This window comes from Pieris rapae, chromosome 13, assembly GCF_905147795.1.
Source record: "Pieris rapae chromosome 13, ilPieRapa1.1, whole genome shotgun sequence".
Taxonomy (NCBI): Eukaryota; Metazoa; Arthropoda; class Insecta; order Lepidoptera; family Pieridae; genus Pieris; species Pieris rapae.
The window spans coordinates 408851-429468 of NC_059521.1; the positions used below are offsets into that span (position 1 = coordinate 408851).

General features: G+C 33.5%; 2 protein-coding genes across 4 annotated transcripts in view; one reads left to right on the top strand and one right to left on the bottom strand.

Annotated features, from left to right (window-relative positions):
- LOC111003490 (netrin-B) overlaps nt 1-20618 on the top strand; it is a 99448-nt gene that overhangs the window by 12937 nt on the left and 65893 nt on the right. The window lies entirely within an intron of this gene.
- Nucleotides 11341-11735, bottom strand: LOC123689658 (bombyxin A-3-like). Its single transcript, XM_045630885.1, has one exon. It carries the CDS (start codon nt 11668-11670, stop codon nt 11350-11352), a length of 321 nt encoding a protein of 106 aa, XP_045486841.1. The 5' UTR covers nt 11671-11735; the 3' UTR covers nt 11341-11349.

A 20618-nucleotide genomic window follows, 5' to 3' on the forward strand; every position in this document is an offset into this window, starting at 1 on the left:
TTATTAATTGGGACACTTTAATATTAATTACGAACCATGACGACAATAAGCAAATTCTATTAAAACATAAACAGCGAAGTTTTAGCCTCGGTTTTCTGTGTTTATATGTTTTTTTTCTAATTAACAAGTTAAGCGTTGAGTCTTTTTTTTGTGAGCTATTAGGAGACGAGCGAGTGTTAATTCTAGACAAAGAACGAAAAGTCGATTTTTGCTAAGCCATGTTTCGAACGATGGCCTTAGGGTTATTGGGCGCACTGCTCCACGGGGTCACCTCTATGTAAGTATATAAAATATCAAATCAATAAATTAATAACTTTACAATTTTCAAATTACTAAGCTCGTTGCAATTTGCTAACGAAATATACGTATCGAATCGTTAATGTGTTTTTTACAAACCTTCTAGTTTTTTAACATTCTACGAATGGTCAACTAGTTAGTTACAACCGCCCACGCATTTATTTGTCTCACATTTATAAATCCTTTTACACGATGTCGTTGCCACAACTTAATTAAATTAAAAACGTGGTCTTTTCCATTCGTTTTTTATCCGTGTTCGTAATGCTTTTTCTATACTTTTTTTTTAATCGGAACACGGTCGCGATCACGCACGCCCGCTGCGGATTATCATTCCTAACAAAAGCCACTGTGCGCAAACACTACCCTTAACAATGCCATTCGAAATGTAACATTACTCTGAAGCCAATAAAGTCGTTTTTTAAATGATTATTATGATTCTCTATTACATAGTTCGATTTTTAAATCTCTTAACCATAACACCGTATCAATTTAAAATAGTTTTTATCTAAAGAGTGTTAGAGTATATCTTGGCCTGCTTGGAGCCTTGTTTGACAATAAAGGAACGCGTGTCTATGCATAATATCATCTGCACACACTTATCAACGATGATTTGTCAACTTTGAAATGTACAATTGAAATTGAACCTTAATGTAATTTCATTATAGTTTAATTTAAATATAAGGTAACGTGGATTATTTTCTTTAGTGGGAAGTTTTTAGAAATTCCTTCATGGTATGACTTTTTGTATTGAACGTATGAACTTTACCTGCTACGTAAGTACTATTTATTCTGTAAACCGGTTGTATTAAATTATTTACGAAAGAAATTGGAGTAATAATAAAATATATTTCTAAACTAATTCGATGTTATTTGTCGAACAGAAATTTTAAATAATATTTAAATTCTCTCCTACTCTTAATAACACATATAAAAACATATTTCAAATAGAATTGTAGCAATATTATAGTTTCTCCCACATTACTTTACAACTTTACCCTTGATTATGGATTTTACAGCTTCATCAAATCTGATAGAACAATGTAAGCCATGGTCGTCTTCAAGGCTTATCATAAATCATTTTATAACCATTAATCGGTGAATCAATAAAACAAAGAAACACACGCCTTCAAACAATATCTGTTAAAAATGAACTCACAGTTGTTCACAAGACATAAAGGTCTCACTAAGATGAAAGATCTTTAAACACAAAACAAAATTTTCACTATTGATACAAAAATTATAACAGTTTTAGTGAACTTACTTATCTTAAGCAACATCTCAACGTGTCCTATGCAGAAAAGTAAATAATTCTTGTCGTGCAACAGTATTTTATTATATGTAAAAAAAAAACGTTTATTTTGGAACATAAGATCATAATGGTATCACTTATTCCACGTTATTAAATTCGAACCTGTAGGCATCCCTACTCAGCGGCACAGAAGACAGTGGGTGTAGGCCGAGAGAAAAAGCCGGCGTAAATTTCTAAGTCTAGAATTTATTATGAAATGGAATGGAAGGGATGCTGTCTTCGGACTCAAGGAAGCCTAGCTAGTCCACATTCTCTATCTTCTTTACTATTATTGTGTAATTAAGTTTGTTGTTTATGTTTTTCTGCATGTGGTATGCAGAATCTTCCTACATACCTTTTTCAAAACTACTAAGTCACATGAAATTTTCTATCTCGTGACGGAGAACAACACTTATTCTTTCGGTTACCACAAGGAAAAAGATTAAACTATAAAAATGGTATTAGCATATTTGTCACGTTAATTATATATGTAGAATTCTGCAAATGTAGGTGACATGAACGGTGAAAGATATAATGTTCTTGGAAATGCATATAATATTCGTAGACTATCAATGATAGTAAATTCGATATTGCCGATTCGCTGCTAAGTCAATTTCCTTGCCATTTCCATCTAAAATCAATTTATAGCTGGGATTTAATTTAAACTTATAATATTAGCATATAGATAGTGATTGGCACAGATATCCACTTGTATATAAAATATGAAAATGATCACAGAAATTATAAGGCTTATGGGGATTGTAAGGTTGTGGCTGGCTGACCTTCTGAAGTTCTCAGTAAAAAGTCTCCATAAAGACTTTGCTATTAAAATGTCAACGTCTTTTAAAAATACCAAGTTATCAGTAATCAGTAATGTAATGATGTTCTAATAAAAATATTAGCAAATTTTTTATTTGTTGTTACAATTTCATTTGGGGACCATATTAAGTAAAAGACAATTTTATCATTTTTTTTATTTTTATTTATTTTTTTCATAAACAAATTGTTCGTGACCTTATTAGGTTACCTATTAAGTTCTTAAATCTGCCAGAATTATGTAAACGTATTAATTATTGCCACTGAGGAACTTGTAATACCTGATAATAGACAAAGTTGCACTTTGTATTTAGATTTCATACAAGGAGCTAGGCTTGTATGCAAATGATGCTGGAACGCTGTATTATACCACTCTTATAGTTTATAGTGACAATATCAGTGGTAATCAAGTGAAGAGACACGAGCGAGCTTTAAAAAGTCAAAGCTCACGCCAAATCTTCGTATATTCTGTCAAAAAATTTGACGATTTAAAAGATTAGCGAAGAATTTGTTGCCAGTTGCCATTGAATTTCGTATTTTTTCACGTTTTTAGTGCATTACTGCACTATTGGCTGATCAATTAAGTTAGAGAGGCCGATTTCCTTTCGTTGCTTTACAAAAGCAACTACACCAAGAGTCACCGTGTTAAACCTGCTTATTGCACCATACAGTCGATCAGTTCACATTGGTCCTGGCTATGCAAATGAGCTATATAATTGTGTATGCACGATCTGAACATCGCATCGTCTGCGATTGTTTATGGCCAGACGTGTGTCGCACATTCACATTATTTTCACTCTTCACCTGTGACTCCGTACTCTTACCGGATCGTTCAGACAAAATATGGGCAATATTAAACGTTGATAGGATTTAAAAGCATTGGTGGAAGAAGAAATAAAAGAAAAAGTACACACACTTCGATTTTTTTATTTTTATGGAACTGCGGTCAAACGGGCAGGAGGCTCACCTGATGTTAAGTGATACCGCCGCCCATGGACACTCTCGATGCCAGGGGGCTCGCGAGAGCGTTGCCGGCCTTTTAAGAATTGGTACGCTCTTTTCTTGAAGGACCCTAAGTCGAATTGGTATTATTAATTTGATGGCTCAAATCTGAAGGTAAATTAAACGGCTGGACCGATTTGACTAATATTGGTCTTGAATTAATTATTTGTGGAAACATAAATAAGTATAGAAACATACTAAAAACAACAATTGAATTTTCCAATAAAATCTATTCCTATTGTATGTTCTTATGTCTTTTTATAAATTAAGAAGTGATTTCTTATGTTTATAGATAAGGTTTATTGATTGTCATATATTAAAGGTGCTTTCAGAAATATGTCTTTCAGGGCTGTTGTTTGAGGTTATCTTTGGTATGTTTTAAAAATGGTGTATTACATTTGCATATGTAGGTAATACGACGTTATATAGTATACAATAAAAAAGTTATACTATAAATAAAGAAAAAAAGAGAGTGGGTGTACTTATGTACAAGCGTTAGAAGTTATACTTCTTTGGCGTATGGAAAAAAAATAACTAAAATGCAGTAGTGATTAACATTATTCACACTGTTTAGGTAATTGTACTGTTACGAAACACGTGTTCTAAATATAAAAATACTAGAATATACAACTTGAACATAGTTATCGATTTTCATGCCACCTAGAACCAACTTTACGATGTCGAATTTAAAATTCAGTCTCGTCATTTTTCTCCATCGCGCCAAAAGAAGTATAACTTCAAACAATCTAAAATAAACAGGAATTTGTTGTTCTAAGACACCGATAGCAAACATTTTGTTTCCACTATGGTTTACATATAAAGGGAAGCTTACTGCCACTGTTATTATATGATTTCGCATTCACACGGATGCTCTCACGTGTCGGTCTGATCTTATCACTTGCCGTTGTTATGCTCTGTGACGTGACCGAACCAGATTTGTGCAACTGACAAAATGTGAACTTAAGGTCTTGAGACAGAACCTTTTACGCATTTATCGCGAAACTAATTTGTTTCATAATGTTTGTCGTGTTCGTTAGCAGGATTACATTTGAAGGAATAAAAGCTTTTTTATCTTAAACATAACTTAGATGTAACAAATATGTTTCACAATGTATGGATAAAGTACCAAATAGCTATGCAACACATAAATTATTCGGAAGATAAAACTTCCGAAGAAATTTCGCGCTACCTGGCAGTCGTGAAACACAACAACTGTTTATCCTACCAATAAGTAATAAATAGCTTATTTGGAACTTATCCGGACATTGTGAAACAGACCCATAGTAATATAAATATTATATCGTGTATTTCTCTAGCATTTAAAAATATTACGAACGATACAGCAATTTTTAATCCAAAATCAGTTCATCAGCTTAAACAAAATTGTCTTCTAGAATCAATGAGTAGAAGTCTCGTAAAGGCTACTCTTAAATAAAGGAAACAAATTAAATGTATGTTTATGTAGATAAGACGCATTCATAAATAAAATAAACCTTTTAATTGGGTTACAAATGATCAACATATTTCACTGAAACGAACATATATCATAATTATGCACGATTTCTACATAAAACCAGAATGCAATTCGTCTTGCCGTTTCGACTTGACATTATCTTAACATTAACAAGTAAAAGTGCTTCAATCTTAACATTTTTATGTCCCCAATGTGCCAACTGCGAATGTCAGGATATAAAAATGTTTATGGCTCTCTTAAATAGTACATTCCTACTTTATTGGTGCATTAATATTTTTATTTGTTTGTTTGCATTCATAAGACAATTGTTTTTAGATATTTACTTGTGTTTGCATCTCACAGATATAGTTTTTATAGAACACTAATGTGGCGTTGCGGGCGATGATGGGGTGGATATAGGTGGGAATTGATACGGAGTTGAACTAATTCGGAAATACTTTAGTGGGGAGCTGGTTGCACATGGTGCTGGTGCGCAGCAGAAACTGCCCTATTAGATATTATAAAATGATGTCTAGCTCCGTCTATCTATATGCATGTTAGTCTGGAACACATGGATTTCTGAGCAAGGATGTGGTCATATTGAACAGTATGATTTTACTGAAATGTAACGTTCATAAAATTGAAAAAATCCACCAAAACACCGAAATAATAGTGATGAAAATAGTGGTTCCCTAGAAGAGATCGCTGGAAAGCGATAAGGCCGCCAGTTGCTTTCTTTTTTATTAAATTATTTTAATTGTAGTATATTTTTGTATATTTGCAACGAACTGTTAATAAGTAAACCTAAAACGACTAAAACAAATCGAATTTGTCTTATAATCTATACTAATATTATAAAGAGGAAAGGTTTGATTTTTTGTTTGTTTGTTTGTATGAATTGAATAGGCTCCGAAACTACTTGGCAGATTTGAAAAATTCTTTCACTGTTGGAAAGCTACATCATTCCTGAGTGACATAGGCTATATTTCATTTTCAAAAAAATAGGCATCCTTACTAAAATTACGATAACATTAACATTTGTTTATTATTTGATACAATTCTAACAGATGGCGCTGAGTTAAAGGTAGTAGTTTGGCAAGACGACGTTTGCCAGGTCAGCTATATTATATAAATAAACGTTTTCAATTGAAATATGTTTGTTGTTATTTTCGAAAAGTGTTTTAATAAAGCAATAAATTACCATAAACGTTAAACATGCAAATGTATTTAATCGCAATTCAAATGAAAATGTCCGAGTTATAATTTCGACATATTTACATGTCCTGTGCAAAAGTCTAGATCTAGTTTTGTTGCTACAGTAAGATGTGTAACGAATGGGATTTGAAGGCTTCGTGCATCAACAAATATATGGGATTTGCAATCTGTTTTATAGAAACTTTTAGGTATAGGTAAACAAACTTCTCTTGGATAAACATCCTGTTTTGTGGAAATATATATTTTTTTTTATAGAACAGGCAAACGGCAAATGAGCAGGAGGCTCACCTGATGTTAAGCGATACAACCACCCATGGACACTCTCAATGCCAGAGGGCTCGCGAGTGCGTTGCAGGCCTTTTAAGAGGTGGTACGCTCTTTTTTTGAAGGACTCTAAGTCGAATTGGTTCGGAAATACTTCAGTGGGCAGCTAGTACCACAATGATGGTCTGCTGCAAATGCTGCATTTAAAAACCCTCAATTCCGTTTTGGTGGAACGGCGAACATCTAGTGTGAATTTAAATTTATTAAAATTTCGTATTCTGCCTTCGTCTGATGAAAAGTCTGGTATTAGTCCGAACCCCTATTTTTAAACTCCCCATGGTAAATGCGGTAGAGAACAGAGTGACCCCACATCTCTCATAATAGTAGTATAAGTAATTTACCCGGCTTCTGAAAAAGTATGCATGGTCGTATTTGTTTTAACAATTGGTCTGAGTATCTGATACGCGATCTGTGTTTGTTTAAGGAATGGGTTTTTATACTATATTGCGTTCTGATATATTTGATATTTTAGTCAGTAGAACAAGGAAGCATTAGAAGGAAAAAGAAATCATCTGTTAGAGGTTCAGTCTGTTTCTTAGTGCACAAAAGTATTTTTTTTTATTATAACTATTATTATGTATATATTGTATTTAGACTTTTAGAAGGAAAGATTTTTTAAATCATAATTAATGTATTGCTTTTATATCGCTGAAATTTTGCTAACTTTACGAACCGTGCCCCCTTGTACTTACAGTATCGATTAATGTCGAATATCAAACTATTTAATCACCTTCATCACTGCCGAGTAATGTGATTAAATTAAGACTTATATGACATTACGAAAATTGATATTTTTGTATGTTGAATGCGTGATTTTTGATTTGACTTGCTTGAAAATAAACAACTTATTATTATTATTAAAATACATTACACGCTGTATAGGTACATTCGGTACCCGTTACGAATACTACAAGTGCGTGTTGCGCTAATTTAACGACAAGTGCTGAAACACTTTGAAAACGTCAAGACGACGACGCTACATTCAGCCTGAGTTATGGTTCCTGTTTTCGGAGCGTTCTCAATCGTTTGGATACGCTGTACTCAATTGTATTATGTCGTGTAAAAGATTTCTCGTATAATATGTTTTGCAACATCGATGTATAATAAAAATATATATATATATCGATCTGTTTCATTTGTCAATCTAATAGGCAAGTAGGTGATCAGCCTCCTGTGCCTGAAACACGCCGTCGACTATTTGGGTCTAAGGCAAGTTTTCTCACGTTGTTTTCCTTTACCGTTCCAGCGAATGTAAAATGCGCACATAAAAAAAGTCCATTGTTGCCCTGCCGGGATCGAACCTACGACTTCTGGGATGACAGTTGCACTTCTTCTATGTATAATATTTTGTAAGCTTCACAAACCCGCATATTTTAGTATTCTTTCTGGAACGACTTTAAACTACTGGATTTCCTTTCTTTGTGAGAATCCTACACAATATAATTACATGATAAATAAATTTACACAGATTTATTATTATATATTTGAATATATAATCATCATGTTAAATTGAGCTTTATTTGAAATTGTAGTTATAGATAGTATATCCGAGAAAAAATACTACTCCATCTTTTACTTCGATCAGATTTCTTCGCAAGTATCAATTGTGCAGATAGAAATAATAAATCCCTGAGCCTGGTTCTACTCTCTACGGCTTATACAAATCAACTAATACTGTCAAGTTGAGTAAACCATAGATTTAAAGTGGGATAATTTAAAAATCCAGTTCCTCTTTCTGTCATCGGGTAATTTCAGAGTGGCTGATTGGACGAGTGGCTGTGTGAGCACGCAAACCTGTCAGTCCGGGACAGACATCGTTTCTCTTTAAATGAATTATGACACTCAATTTCATTCCATTCGCAATCTGAAGCTAATTGATATTTAAACATTCAAGTTTTATGTTCTCATGTTATCTTTCTGTGTCCTATTAGTTACAGTTTATTTAATTACAAGGTATTTACTTAATTTATGTATGAACGGTCTGTTGAAGGCTAATGTTATCATTATTGTACCTATAGATGATAATGTCCTTCACACAAATCTTTGTTTTGTATGTTTGTTACGAATTAACTCCCGATTTGAAGAGTGTCAGCCGTACGGAGGTGGTTTAGACCGTTATAGGTATAGGTATGTTATATGTTAGAAGGTAGATTGTATGTATTGAATGTTTTTCATAGTAAATAATGTTGATATCATTAATATGAAGCTTATTGTACGTAGGAAGCTTTATTAAAAATAGTATTTATTATTTATGTAGTAGTTTTTTTTCTTACCTTCTTTAAATATTTCGGTGAGACCACACCAGCACAAAAACTGTATAATGCCTCTGCGACCTTTGAGAGGTCACATTTCTAACCTCCACGGATTTCCTAACTTCGTACAATGTAACTGTATGTCTATCTTAATTTATGTTATATTAACTAAAGACTTCTTCCAGATTTTTCTCTTTACCAGACATGAAATAATGATGAGCTGATGATGAAAATTGAATGAATGTTTTTATTGCCCCTCGATATTATAAGACGTCTTTTTGTGATCAAAAATAAAAATATGCGTGACGGCTTATGAGCTTATTAACGAGTGGTTAGTATTTTTCCTGATCAAATTACGTGATATACATTTTTATTTTTGCAGTATTTTAACCCACTTATTCGTATTATACTTACTCACTTATTTCAAATAATATTATAGAACTGAATAATGCTCACCTTATATTTGAGCCGTGAGCCTAAGGGCTCGCGAGTGCGTAGTCACCCCTTAAATAAATAATAAGGTGCATGTTAGTTCGGTAGCGCGTGATTGGCAAAAGCTATCGCAAGTTTTATTTATCATAGAAAAAATTATTGACCCCCCCCCCCTCCCACTACTCATGGCACTGCAAACCTGGGTCTCACTGGATTTCTGTATAATTTTCCTTTATAACCAACCAAGTGAAAAGCACCTGTACTCAACCTCAATTCAAGCTCTGTGTCAGCGCCTATCAAAGCCTTAATAATAATTATAACCAAAAATATTCCCCGTATACCGTTACACAGAGATAGCGGAATCTGACGAAACTTTGATGATTTATTTGTAAATAATTGCGTTATTTATGGCACAATAATTGCTCTAACGAATTTATGATGTGTTATTGGCGGCCGAAACTAATTGCAAGACACTAGATGCCGCCTGTGGCAATACCGGCATTGAGAGTACTTGAGCTTATCTTTATAGATTGAAAATAATAGCCAATATTGGGAGGCAACTGTGCCAACTATGTTTTCCATCTCGTATATGGTCATTAGATTTTTTATAGGTAAACTAGCAGGAAGATGTTAAGTAAATTATAATAATAATATATAAATTGGTTTGGAAATGGAAAATAAAAAAAGACAAAAACTACCTTAAATAATATTTATTTGAACGGACGAAAAACGTAAAATTCTTGTGTTTGTTTTTACCAATGTATCAGTGTGCCGAGCGTTGGCAAGCTCTATCATTAAAAAAAATATTCGATATTAAATTCAGTAGCCTTGTATGCGCCATGTTCTTATATAAATTCATTATATGCCATCCTATACTCAAAACATTTATATAGGAAATGCCTGGTAGTTGGTACCCGAGACCCCAGAGCTGGTGCTATCCTTGCTCAACGAATATGTATTTTAATACAGTGAGGAAATGATGCCAGTAGGTACACTGCCACAGGGACCAAACTTTCTAAATTTGTTCTTTAATATTTGTAAATAATATTGTAAGTTGGAAATAAATATTTCATTATTAAAATAGTACAGAGCATAAATTTAATTTTAATTAATAGACACTTATTATAAATAAATTACTCCTTATCGAAATGCAGCGTAAATCAATAAATAATATTGTGGCAGATTTAAAATTTTTATCACTGCTAAGATTTTTGTTTAGAAACGTTGGAAGATTAATCGACGTCCCTCGCATACTTTATAATAATTTATTGTGATTATCGCGTTTCATTATAAGATTATAAGCGGATGGAGTATTTGTTTTAAACACATCATCAATAAAACTGTCATCTTAAAATATAAGAGCTGAACGGTTACCTAACACCATTGTAAGAGGCCTCAAGGGAAACGAGAGAGCGTTGATACTTCTATATACATAATAACATATGTACTAATATTCCAAGGGTGGGATTTAGAGTCAAGACTTATCATTGTAAGTATTACTCGAAACGCTGATTTATTTAATACAATAAATTCGTTCAAGTACACGTCAAAGGACTTGTGTTTAAATGTAGGACTTGCGTAAACAATTTTTAAATACTAATTTATTTTGATTTAATAAGTTTTGATACAGAGGCTCAAAATATAATAAATATAGAATATAATATTTATATTAATATCTCGGGTAATGATTATGATTCAACTTGGGCCACGTGTAAAGACCGCGGGGGTCAAATAAATTTATATGAAGGCTCTATTACTGGTCGGCGGCGAATGTGAAAGTATTTTATTTATACAGTCTTGGATCTTGAAAGCGGTATTAGTTATGGCGAGCGCGGACTATAGATGGGGCGCCATTACTTACATTCAGACCTAAGTTTGCGGATATAGCACTACAAAGCTTAGACATTGCTGGATACATTTTTGTGTGTAGTTCATTGATATACAGAGCATAGCTGTGCACCAATGGACTATCTTTCTATGTGCGCATTTAACATTCGGTTAAGCAAAACATCGTAAGGAAACCGTCTTGCCTTAGATCCAAAAGTATACGGCGGGTATGAAGCACAAAAGGTATATTACCTATTTGCCTAATTAGATTGACCAATGTTCATGAAACAGACTCAGAAATCTGAAGCCTAGATACATAGCGGTTGTAGCGCCACTGATTTTTGAAAACCTTTTTAAAAAGAATGAAGACTGTTAAGATCAAGGTGTATTACCAATTGAAAATAAAACAGTTAATAAGTTAATAGTTTATTACGATCCATAACTTAGCAGTAGGCCATAAGTTCATCTTCCGAGCAGGGTTTCATGCAGCACTCCATTACGACCTGTCTTTTGGGGCGTCCAAGGCTGTGCGCCCGGCTTAACTGCAGCCATGGTTGAGGTAATGACGGCCAGTCGGACCAGTTATTTTGATGCTCTGTCCTGTCGTGCGCCAATGGTCCATACATAGACCAGTCCCCTCGTTTGTCTTCGTTTGTTTCACACAGCATTGCCAGCGCCATAGCCAACCTCCTCCCACAGTAAACACCTTGGGCTTCAGCTGCGCTCGCCACGCTGAGTGCCACCAACAAAACTAGTACTTTCATGTTGCTCACACGGTTGCTGCTCTGATGTGTCTTCCGTGGAGTCTACACGGCTGTTTTATACTAGTTTTACCTCATAATGAGGGCTGAATATGCAAATCTTCAGGTGGGCTTGACACCGCATACTCCAATGCTTCTAATGTGAAGTGATAGGTATATGTAGGCTTTAAGTGAAAGGTCAAAGCCTAAGAATAGAATTAATAGTAAACACTTCTTAGTATTAGACTTTGGAGTATCATAGTTGCAAATAAGTTTGCTGTGAGGTAATACATATCACGTTCGCAAACGGTCAAAACGGTTGGAAGGAAAATGGAAACTAATAATAATAACAAAAGATATGTTACAAAATGTTCTCTTAAACTGCAGGAGCTTTCGGTCGTTAGAAAGTTAAGCTTTTTTAAATTTTCGTCGAAAACGATATCCGATGTTGGCTTGTAAATGTATAGATAACAATCTCGTTAGCGTTATTACGGCCTAACCCGATACTGTGCGAGTGTAATGACGCCGTAATTACAGTTTTATTCAAAACCAATTAGTTGGCGATTGAGGTTGGTCGAGGATCTGAGTATTTCGATTAATTTAAAGCTAAGTTGATCCAACAATTCTACAAATAATATACCCCATACATTTTTTATATAAAATCACATAAATATGAAGACAAATTTCTAAATTTAAATTGAAAAATAATATTCCAACTTTCATTTTAATTTGATAATTAATTACCACGATGAAAAGATTGATTAATAATTTATTTAAAATATTTGTTTCAGAATTAAATATTTTATAGTTTACCGTCCGCAAAAATATATTATCATGATTTTATGTTATTTATAGTTTTTCCAATGATTATTAGTAATCTTAACACTTATATATTTATATACCATGGACGTATTATTCCACCAACACTCTGCCCGTCAACGAATGAAGTAAAGGAATCTTCTTTAACTTTCCGTGTCGTAGGATCAAACAGTTTACGATCTCGTAAACTGAGCCTTGTTAAGCTTTACTCCTTTCTAAAATAAAACAACAATAGAAACATGCCGTGCATTTCTTCTAAGAATAATCTTTGAACTTCCAATGGTTTAATAAAGTAAAATTATAAAGTTGGGCCTTCCAAAAATAAAATAGCTTTCGGCAGGTTTTAAATTGGTACCATGAAGGTGAGGTGAGCGGCATATATATATAGCTTTCATTATCCTACATTGGTTTTTAGTCTACCCATCGGAAGTGGCGTGATAATACCGTTCTAAAATAAGAAATCTTATTGGTTTATGATCTACTAGTAGTATAGCCTACGATATATGGGTTTTCTTAAATCGACATAATAATAAAGAAAAATATCATAAATTATAAAAAAAGACTTGGCTCTATATGTCGTTTTCTCCTTCACTTAGAAGACTTCACTATAGAAGTGTAAACATACGATAAATTATCACACTATCACTTTAAGATAACAATGCTATCCACTTAGCGTTATCGGGAAGATCTATTGACTCGTCTCATTAGAACAATAATCAATATTGTTACAGTACTGTTATGTAAAGTATATATTAATATAGTATATAGTGGTTGTCTTTCTTTATGAGACAGAGGGCACTTAAAATTACCTATTAATGGCCCATGGGCCACGTGAATTGCCAGGGGTCTTACAAGTGCGTGTTCGGTCTTAAAGGATGAACCATTTATTCAAGTTGTATCTGTTCAGATATTCCTTAAATTCATATGTTGAAAGATGCCTGTTTAATGAATACGCAAATTTTATAAAGAACTAAGAATAAATGTGTGTGTGTGTGTGTGTGTTATTCAGCTTTGTACAAACCAAAGTCTATTTGATTTTAAACATGATGTTAGTATAGAGATATGTGTTACAAATTTATCTTATGCTCTTATTACCACCCTAAGTAGATAAAGATATAATATAATCAACACGTTTTAAGAGCGGGTGTATGAAGTTAAGTGCTTTAAGTCATATTAGAACACCTCTCAGTCAAAGTAACGTTAAGCCGCTCAAAGCCCATCAATGAAATGTACGTAAGATTTCAGATGCGATATGATGATGTGGTGCAAGTGGAAGGCAATAGAGTTAAACATTCAACCCCAACTAGATAAAAGGAAAATGTTAAATATCAGACACGAAGACCATTTATCATATAGTTACACAGGTGCTTCAAGAAAAAAGCGTACCAATTCTTAAAAGGCCGGCAACGCACTCGCGAGCCCTCTGGCATTGAGTGTGTCCATGGGCGGCGATATCACATAACATCAGGTGAGCCCGTTTGCCCCTGTTCTATAAAAACAACGGTAATGCTATCTTTGGATAAGGAATTCTTATATGACAGCGAAGCGTTCACACCACCGATGATCATGACATATGTAATGTAATGTGACATTTTTTCATTATGTACTTAGTGACTCCGCTGACTTGCGATTTTAGAAACGAGAAACTTTCTGTGTCCTGTGCCACCTTCCCCCAATTGCTGAATTTTATAATACGACTTATTTGTAACTACACGAAGAAGTTAAACCTCATCTTTCGAGATATTTAATTTTAAAAGCCTCATTTTGATAGCTGTTTAGTGTTTTTGTGTCAAATTTAAGGTTTCAGTCTTCTTGTAGGTTTGTAAGTATGTAAGTGTCAATGTACCTAAAAATTTGGTATTTGACGTTAAAATAAGCTTTACTTAAATCGATATGTCTAAACATATGTTACGAATAATTTGAAATAACACATCGTTTATAACTTAATCTACATTCGGATATCGCTCGCGGCGCTATCATGCCACATGATACAGTAACTTTAGCTGAGTAATTATCGACAATTATTTAGTAACGTCATTAAAATATAAAAATCTCGACATCGTCAAGAAAAATGCCTTTTAATCACTCCACACTATGCCACCATTTATTGAAAATACTAATTGCATATGTTATAAAAAAATATACAGATAATGTGTGTATTTCTGAAATAAATAAATAGTTGCCACATTTTCTATCGGGCACTATTTTGCATAGAAAATTGATGACATCAACATGTAAATAAACCGATTTATTCAGTTGCTACTTAAGTAACCTTCTGTTTTCAGGTATTACATAAGCTGACCAGTTACATTATTCTATAATCACCATATTAATATTACAAATCTTTTATGTTTTCAATATCTAATATATATATATGCATTTGCACTAAACAATTTAATTTGATATAACATGTATTACTTGTGTTCCCGTGCGTATTTATTTAGTTGGTTTTTTTAGCAAACCGAACTGAGCTTCAGCTTTAGAAGCTTTTATGTCTGCTAGAAGAGCCTTAAGATTTGATTATGGGTAAGTCAGTGAGTGACACAATTAAGAAATTCGACTAGTTACAATTATTAATAAACTAGTTCAAAACCTGGAAATTTTACATATACCGTGTTTTTAAAATTCCTACTGGTAACAGAATTCAGGCTTCTAGTTTTATCTAAAACGAAGTTCAAGAGTCTTGAAATAGCCTCGAGAAAAGGAAGGTGCGGCGAGCCACTTTTTTGGCAAAACTTGGAGGGCGCACTGCCTTGATCCCAGATCTGGACGAAGTTCTTAACAGATTTCAAAGTAATTGTCATACCATATAGGCATCTCTTTGTATCAGAGCAGCATCGTTAAAATTAAGCTAAGACAATGAACATCAAATAACCTTTCCGATGCACTCACTGAAATAGCTAACTATAAACTTATTTATAAACTAGTCGCGTATTCCTTTTGTCAATCCACGGCATGTGATTGGTCAAGCAATTGTTGTCAAGTGATAGATATGAGTGGCACGCTAGAAATGTGTCTAGATCTGATTAGATTGACTAATTGTTGTCATAGATGGGAGATAGCTCGTTAAATAGCAAAACTACGTTACGACTTACGATTAAAGTATTTATTATAATTTTGTTTTTGACATATGTAGATTAAATTAGGACTATCAGATGTTGATTAATCCTGTATACAGCGGTTCTAGAATTGGCATAATGGGTTTTTTAAGTTAAAATTTTATAAATAAGATCGTTACACAAGTTTTCTATATAAGTTATGTTTACCAGTACATATTCCTGGTTAGTGTACTTGCTAAATTTGAAGTAAATAGCCTAAAGTAATAAATTAATTACTTATTATTCTAATTATCTATTGGCAAACAGTTATTTATTAATTATAATTTTCCGTTCACTGGCGGTTCGAATCCACATTAGACCCATTTTTATATCATCCTTCTTATTTGGATGCCTCTCTTTTGTTTCCCACTAACATCTTTCTCTTTTCTCATTCTTATCTCATCGTTTTTTATGTTACATTTGTAATTCTCAGTCTTGCTAGAATTATGTTAGATGCATTTTATTTATATATTTTTGTTAATAGTTACGTCCTCAATTTATAATTATGTAATAAGTGTGTTGTGCGTTTTGTGTACTATAGTGAGGCAAACAATCAGTATCAGTCGAACTTCTCTTATTGTTCCCTAACTAATGCAATTTTTCCGCATCCTTACGACTGACAAGTGTCTTTCTTCTCGGTGAGGTTACATCGAAACGGGGTATGTACGCCGGACTTATTATTTTAGTATAAATTGTGTATCGACGGCAACAAATGGATTAAGATTTTTTTCTAAAAACAATAGTTTTCTTAACACAATTAAAACAAACAATAATTCTTGAAAGCGCGTGGTTTAAATAAACTCGCGCGCGTCAATCATAATATTATGCTATTAAAACATGATCTATACTAAGTGATTTTAGTATTTGAATAAGCGCATAGAACCATTATGTTAATAAGCGTGGAACATTTTCATAAAGTATAATGTTGTTGCATTACTTTTATCGGACTTGTTTTAAACGAGACAAATAGAGTTTTGATTGATACGACAACTGAGTGATGTCATGAATTATTTAACTATTGATATAAATTAAAGACCTTTCACTTTCTCATGGACACTAAAAAACTAATCATATCAAGAGGTTAGGGTATTGATACCGGATATAGTAAGTACTTAGATTCGCCTTCACGTATTTACTATGACCAACGTATGCCGCGTACACTCGGAACTAAAATTCCGCTTATTGACAGGTTTCTTATAAGATAGAGATTTCTGTGTCTGTTTAACCTTCAGTATCATCCCACCCGAATAAATTTTAGTTTTTTTGGAAGTCGAAGGACTGTCGTGGTTTACTTCATAGGCCCTTCCTATAATGAACTCAAAAATTCGAAATGTGGCCAATTGAGCCGTTCTTTCAAGAGGAACTTTGTAGAGTATCTTCTCAGTCGTCTTCTATGTTCAAGGTCGTGTCACTGAAGGGTTTCTGGTGCCATGCTTGTATCTCTCCACTTTGTTTGGTCCCTTAGCTGTTATGGAGAGACCCGTAATTTTTTAACTTTAAATATACGACACGAATATCAAGCAAATCGCTTATGCCCCCGTGATTGGCAATAAACATGTTTTACCTTCATTTTGTTGGGGTAACAGAAATTAATTTCACGATGAAGAAAATAACTAATAACTTAGGGGAAGTTCAATGCTTGTCAAGGCTTTAAGTGGGGCAGTCGATAAGCTTTTATTATGCAGTCGTTATCGATTAGACTTTGGATTAATAATACGTTTAACAATGTTAGATGCTCGGGGAAACAATTGCTCCGGCCGATGTTTATCTATTTTATTTGGGACGTAATCATGTTTTTAAAACTTTTCATAAATACACAAAAATACACTTAGAAAAATCTACCTGATCTGACTACTGTGTCATCTTCAAGTCAAAAAATTTATGGTTATAGCTAGAAATTATTAAGAGTTAGGTCCATTTAGGTTCCTTCAATTTGCAGCCAACTTCTTGAATGGTTTCGCAAGTCTGAAGCCACTAATGTTTAACGAACTTTATTTCTTCATTACAAAAAAAATATTTTATTTTCATGAGAAACTTAATATTTATATTCGAGCGAAATACACATCGCCATTAGTCCACCATGTATCTTTACTTTTTACTTTCTTCACTGTAACATGTATCTTTTATGCCTTTTTGAATTTGTCAAACTATTTTTTTTAACAAGCCTACTAATAATAACAAATTTACTCTATTTATTTATTTAATAACTCTAGTTAAGATAGCTTCTAATGATTAAAATTAATCATAATTTCATATTAAATACTGTGTCCCCAAATATGATATATTTTATTTTTACTATTCAAAATTAAACCCAAGTCCTTCATATACCCTCTTCGTGACATAAGCCACTGGGCTGAAGCGGTTCAAATTAAATAAGGTAGCATCACGTATCACAGGGCAGGAAGCATGTGCGAGTCCGAGAGTGATCTAACGACGCGGAACCTCGCTTTGATCAAATGGTACAGTCTCTTGCAACTGTACATATCTTTTACCTTTAAAAACAGATTTTTTTATACAATAGGGAGTCGATTCCACAGTGCGCTAGTTCCCAAAAAATGCCCTGTGGAACGGACAGGGGGAAGCTGGTTCTATATAGTGATGCAGCAAAAGCTGCCTTCAGAATGCCTTACTTGTGGAACGATGGACGTTGATGTGATACGGGTTGATTTTCAAACTCAGCTGCAGGGATTAATCCGAACAACCTATCTGAACACTCCATGATAAATGCGGTAGCAGATACAGAACCATCATGTCAAACTGTTTTTATAGGGATATTTCCATAGTTGGTTCCTTAAAAACATCAGCACGGCAGTTGATTTGTTATTTAAATAATTAAAGACTTTTCTCCACAACTATACCCTATAAAACCATATTGACTTGTGTTCTCGACTATTTTGCAACCTGCCCCCAGTGTTCAATGGTGTTTCATTACATCCCCTGCCACTAGATCTGTGACTATCGCACTTCAGACACTCCAACTATGATGGAGTCAGTAACTTTGATGCGTAAATTCATTTATATAGACGCGCCATATCATGCGTATTTGTGTATGTGTGTGTGGCTTATAATTACTTTGACTGGAGCGGAGCTTCAGAATTCATTTGTTTTCGTTTCTGTTTCACTGCCCGAGTATCGATGTTCTTATAATTGTTTTTTAACGTTGGTATTTTGTATTTTGCGACACTTATCCCTGACGTCGTAATATCGATTCCCGACTGGGCACGTTTGAACTTTCTTTGTACAAATTTAACATTCACTTCACACACACATTCGGAAAGTTTGCACTTGGACACAAAAAGTGAACGGCGTGTATCTGGCACAGGATCACATACTTGGCTACACATAATTAGATTTACAAATTGTTATTTTTTTGATCATGAAATAGATAGAGGAATCTGAGGCCCAGGCCTAAAAAGATTGTAGCGCAACTGAATTATTATTTATTTTGTATTTTATGTCAGTTGGAGCTAATGTTATATGTATTAATTACAGATGTGATATTTATTTTATCTTGCAGTGTCCCATTTGTTAAAATGAAGAAATTTCTTTTATAATAAAAACCCATCTCTTACTGAAACTCAAGACTTTATTTAATTTCGTTCACGTTAGAAATGAAACGTAATAACTGCAGTTTGATATTAATGATATCATCATGCAATGTTTTTCTAAGAATAACAGCTTTAAAGAAATAACATACCTATAGCTATTATATGTAGATCTAAATTCCTGAAACTGTTAAAAATTAATCAAAGTGTTACGCCTGTCACTATGTTTGTTTAATTTGCATAGTTTTAAGGATTTGTCGAGGGTGGCAAAGGGTTTAACAAGAGGGTTAAGAATTTTTGGATTAAGTTTAATTAACTGTAGTGGCTACTGTTTTTAGATTTTAAAAAAGTACTTTTAAAGGCTGGCATTGCATCAAGGAGCATGATTGGTTAATGTCATACAAAATGGATGAAGCGAGAGAGGTTTATCAGGACCGTAGCAAGTGGATATCTGTGGTCTCATCCACCCCATTTAGGAAAAAGGCGTGATGATATAAATCAATAGTTTTTATGAATTGTAAAGTTGTGTATGTTTTGTGATAATTTAAATTTCATTATTTAATTGTGATAATGTATTGTTTCAGGTAAAATAAATAAGGATGCGTAAGTATTTTTAATGCGGCGTAAACAAAAGGTGACACTGACATTTGACACTGTCACCATTGCCATGCTCCTGGCACCGTGAGACCACGCATTGCTCTACTGAACAAGTCAGAGCGAGGCGGAAAACCTTTGGTAAATAGTTTTGACCATAATTCTTAAAAATACATTTTTCAACTTAAAATGTATTTTGCCAAAATCTTAAGATTATCATATTTTAGGATTGGTTCATATTGAAGAAATGAATAATAATAATAATTTTTATTTATTTTCTCACAAAACTAAATATTTATTTCATGGTTATAGTACGTTTTAAAGGTAGAATTTCTCTAAAATTCAATTCGGTATTATATTTCTTACTGTAAGCCTATCAAACAAGATAAAGCACTAAGTTGACTTCTGTAAAAACGTATTTGATTTTCACATACGAGATATATGACCTCCAACTGTACATAAGCCGGCAACACACCCACTAAAATGGCAGTCCATGGACTGCGATAACTGCCCTTTTTGGGCGAACAGTAAGCTCGTTGCCTATTCTATAAAAAAATACGAGAATCATAGTTTGCGCTTAGAATTTTTGACTTATCGATGCAGTATCTAAAGGCCGGCCACGCACTTGCGAGCTTTCTGGCAATGTGTGTACCTCAACATCAGATGAACCTCCTGTTCATTTGCCTTCTATTACATAAAAAAAACTATTTAATTTCATGTTCATAATGTTATATTTGTATTTAATTATGTTCTGGTAAAGTGTATCTAATATTTTCGTGGTACACTTTACTTTATTTAAAATTATAAATCGTAGGCGCGGTTTTATCGGCGAGATAAAAGATAGGAATAAAAAAGGTTCTTGACATCTGTTCTATTGTCTATATTCACGGACCACAGCGAATCATCATTTTGTTTT

Bases quoted from the DNA above. Each gene is read 5' to 3' on its own strand.
- LOC123689658 (XM_045630885.1), bottom strand. From the start codon at position 11,670: ATGAAAGTACTAGTTTTGTTGGTGGCACTCAGCGTGGCGAGCGCAGCT.